The sequence below is a fragment of the Pithys albifrons genome, chromosome 11 (genome assembly GCF_047495875.1).
Source record: "Pithys albifrons albifrons isolate INPA30051 chromosome 11, PitAlb_v1, whole genome shotgun sequence".
NCBI lineage: Eukaryota > Metazoa > Chordata > Aves > Passeriformes > Thamnophilidae > Pithys > Pithys albifrons.
Genome location: NC_092468.1, coordinates 2,721,106 through 2,725,122, shown reverse-complemented (window position 1 = coordinate 2,725,122; position 4,017 = coordinate 2,721,106). Strand labels below are relative to the sequence as shown.

Sequence of the window (4,017 nt, the reverse complement as noted above, 5' to 3'; positions counted from 1 at the left end):
TAATTTTCAAGCCACAATCCAACACGTACAAGGGAAAAAAAAACCCCAAGCGTGAGGCACTCGGGGTCTCTGACCCAAATAAACCCCAAACTCATTTCAATAACCAGGGGGAGTTTTACCATTTAACTCCCTGAAATCCCAACATAATCCAAGACTCGACCACGACTACAAAAATTGGATTTAAACGAGGAGGGAGGGGGGAAATAAACACGACCACGTGAGGCCCCGGGCCCTGCCAAAAATCACATTATAAAAATAAAATTATAATATAATTATAATTATACCAGGTCGAGAAATGGCCCCCCAAAGTGGGTGCATTAATACAAAGCAGAATAGATTTTTTGGGGGGCTGGGAATAAACAGATATATCAGTTTAAGTGAGATCTTGATAGAGGAAACTTGGGAATAGAAAACTTGGAGCCAGCCGAAAACAGAGCGATGTAAAATAAATCTGTATTTATTTCTGGGGTTGGTTAAATGGGGTTTTTTTAACTTTAAAACTCGGAAGGCAAAGCGGAATCCACCGCTGGAGGATTTAAAGATGAATTCCTTGTTTACATCCCCTGCGTGTATGGTAAAGGTCGAGCCCTGGCTCCGTATTATGGTCCCAAATTCCCAATTCCTGCCTCCATCCCTCTTCCAAAGGCGCCAGCAGCTCATCCCGAGGCTGCCGCGGAGGTTTAGCTTGACAACATTCCCGCTGGGAATATTCGGGGGGCTCGTCTGGAGGGTTTTTTGGAAGGTTGGAGAGCGTGGGATCGCTGCTTGAAGGCGAAAATCCCACTCGGGCACACGTGATGTTGGGCACGTTCCCCCCTCCTAAGCCTCAATTACACAACAGCATTTCCAACCCCCCCTCCGGCAGTGCCAAATTAATGCCCCACCCGGGTTGGCAATCCCGGGTCAAAGGCAGCCCCCACCTCCCATCCCGGGCCAAACCCGCGGCAAATTATCCGCGCGGAGCAGCCCGTGGCGTGGGGGTTTTTTTTTTTTGCTTTTTATCCCTCCACATGACGCGGGGAGGGATAAAGCTGGAGATGAGGCTACGCAGCACAATCCCGGGATTTATTTTCCCTGGGAAACACACACACATGTGCCCATCGCCCCGGCCTCGGGCACCTGATGGGAATGAGGAGCGCGCTCCGACACGATGGATTAAACCCGGGAGTGCTTCGGCCGCGGGGGGTTCTCCAGCTGGATAACGGGGGGATGTGGGGTTTCCAAAGGGCAATTTAATTAATTACCCACTAAAAATAATACCCCGAAGGGCGCGGGTGGCTCCGCCGCTGGGAAAACCTCCACCCGCGCAGCGAAAAGTGCGGGGGGAAAGGTGGGTTGTTTTCGTGTTTTCCTGCTAAATAAGAGGCTGTTGTGCATGGGCGCGGTGGGGAGCGTGGGGTGGGGGGACACACGAGGGGGTGCCCAGCCGTGGGAACGCCGGGAGCTCCTTCCCCCCCCCCGGCCCCGTCCCCGCGTTGCGCTCCGGAGCGAAAGTAAAACCGACGGCGCTCCCCGCCCGTTCCCGCATCCCCCTTCCCGCAGCTCCCGGAGCGCCCCTCGGCCCGCAGGGACCGAGCAGGCGATGCGGGGACTCCGGAGGTGACGGCGCGGGGTTACCTGAGCTTTTTGGGCACTGAATAATCCACTTCCATCACTTTGCCGTGCAGCTCCACTTTCCCTGCGGGGACAGCGGGGAGCTCAGCATCCCCCACGGGATGGGGCAGGGCAGGATCCCCCCACCCCCCCGCACCCCGCCGGATCCCGGCCCTCCCCAGCCCACCCCATCGCATCCCACCGTATCCCACCCCCCCGGGCTCTCCCCGCGCCCCTCGCCCCCCCGGCACCCCCGAGCCCCCCCCGCTCGGCGCCCCCGGCGAGTTGGGCTTGGGCACCTCGTAAATGGGTGCCCGGGGGGCTGCGGGGCCCGGGGGGGGCGGCGGGGCCGGGGGCGCCGCGTCCCGGGGGCTCCCAATAAAATCGGAGAAAAAAATCAGCGAAAAATAGAGGCGAGGTTGGGAAGAGCCGGGGCGGGAGGAGGGAGGGAAGGAGAGAAGGAGGGAGGGAAGGGGGGACCGGGGGATGCCCGGGGAGGGGGCGGCGGGGCGGGGTCGCGGGGGGGTCGCTCACCCGAGAGGGTCTCGATGGCTCGGATGGCCCAGTTTTGGTCCGGGTAGTCCACGAAGGCGTAGCCGGACTTGAGGAGGACCTGGCCGGGCAGGGGCAGCTGCCGCTCCCCGAAGAGCTGCCGGAGGTCCTGGGCGGTGGCGGCGGGGCTGAGGTTGCCGATGTACAGCTGGTTCATCCTCCGGCGCCTCATCGGGAGCCCCCCGGGCTCCTCCCCGGGAGCCCCCCCGGCTCCTCCCCTGCCGGCAGCGGGACGGACGCGGCGGGCACGGCAGGGTCCCGCTCTGCGCCACCGGCCCCGGCCCGGCGGAGCCTCCGACAGCGGCGGGCGGAGCCCGGCCCGGCCGGCCCCGGGGCGGCCCCGCGGGGGGGCAGGTGGAGCCGCCACAGCCCCCCGGGGCACGGGAGGGGGGGCACCGCGGGGTCTCGGCCCTGTGCCCGCACAGCCCTTCTGTCCTGGGACCCACCGCACCGCAGCAACCCCAAACCACGCACCCCGCACCCCTAAACCACCTCTCCCCATAACCACCCCATCCCATCACCCTCAAACCACCGCACCCCATAACCCCCCAACCACGCACCCCATGATCCTCAACCCACTGCACTCCGCACCCCCCAAACCACCTCATCCCATCACCCCCAAACCACCACACTCCATCACCCCCAAACCCCTCTGCCCCATCACCCCCAAACCCCTCTGCCCCATCACCCCCAAACCACCTCATCCCATAACCCCCAAACCACCCCATCCCATCACCCCCAAACCACTGCACCCCATCATCCCCCAAACCACCCCATCCCATCACCCTCAAACCCTCTCTCCGCTCTGGGACCCACCACAACCCAGCACCCCCAGCCCCTCTGCCCCAGAACGAACCACACCCTGTCATTCCCCCCAAACCTTCTGCCCTGCAACCCACCACCCCCAGCACCCCAAACCCTCTGGTTTGGATCCCACCACACCTCAGCACCCCAAACCCTCTGGTTTGGATCCCACCACACACCCCCCAGCACCCCAAACCCTCTGGTCTGGATCCCACCACACACACCCCAGCACCCCAAACCCTCTGGTTTGGGTCCCACCCCCCCAGCACCCCAAACCCTCTGGTTTGGGTCCCACCACCCCCACCACCCCAAACCCTCTGGTCTGGATCCCACTACACACCCCCCAGCAGCCCAAACCCTCTGGTTTGGGTCCCACCACACACCCCCCACCACCCCAAACCCTCTGGTTTGGATCCCACCACACCCCAGCACCCCAAACCCTCTGGTTTGTGTCCCACTACACACCCCCCAGCACCCTAAACCCTCTGGTTTGGGTCCCACCACCCCCGGCACCCCAAACCCTCTGGTCTGGATCCCACCACACACAGCCCAGCACCCCAAACCCTCTGGTTTGGGTCCCACCACACAACCCCCAGCACCCCAAACCCTCTGGTTTGGCTCCCACCACACACCCCCCAGCACCCCAAACCCTCTGGTCTGGATCCCACCACACACAGTCCAGCACCCCAAACCCTCTGGTTTGGCTCCCACTACACACAGTCCAGCACCCCAAACCCTCTGGTTTGGCTCCCACCCCCCCAGCACCCCAAACCCTCTGGTTTGGGTCCCACTACACACAGTCCAGCACCCCAAACCCTCTGGTTTGGGTCCCACTACACACAGTCCAGCACCCCAAACCCTCTGGTTTGGCTCCCACCACCCCCAGCACCCCAAACCCTCTGGTTTGGCTCCCACCACCCCCAGCACCCCAAACCCTCTGGTTTGGATCCCACCACCCCCAGCACCCCAAACCCTCTGGTTTGGATCCCACTACACACACCCCAGCACCCCAAACCCTCTGGTTTGGCTCCCACCACCCCCAGCACCCCAAACCCTCTGGTTTGGATC

The 4,017-nt window shown here is 62.4% G+C and overlaps 1 protein-coding gene across 2 annotated transcripts in view; it reads right to left on the bottom strand.

Annotated features, from left to right (window-relative positions):
- Positions 1–2,420, bottom strand: part of IGF2BP2 (insulin like growth factor 2 mRNA binding protein 2) — a 26,682-nt gene extending 24,262 nt beyond the window's left edge. For both annotated transcript variants that reach the window (XM_071566552.1, XM_071566553.1), the window contains exons 1-2: positions 2,128–2,420; positions 1,618–1,678 (exon numbers count right to left, since the gene is read on the bottom strand). In XM_071566552.1, coding sequence (XP_071422653.1) covers positions 1,618–1,678; positions 2,128–2,317 — 251 coding nt within the window. In that variant the 5' untranslated portion in view covers positions 2,318–2,420. The remainder of the gene's footprint in view (positions 1–1,617; positions 1,679–2,127) is intronic.
- Positions 2,421–4,017: the final 1,597 nt, after the last annotated feature.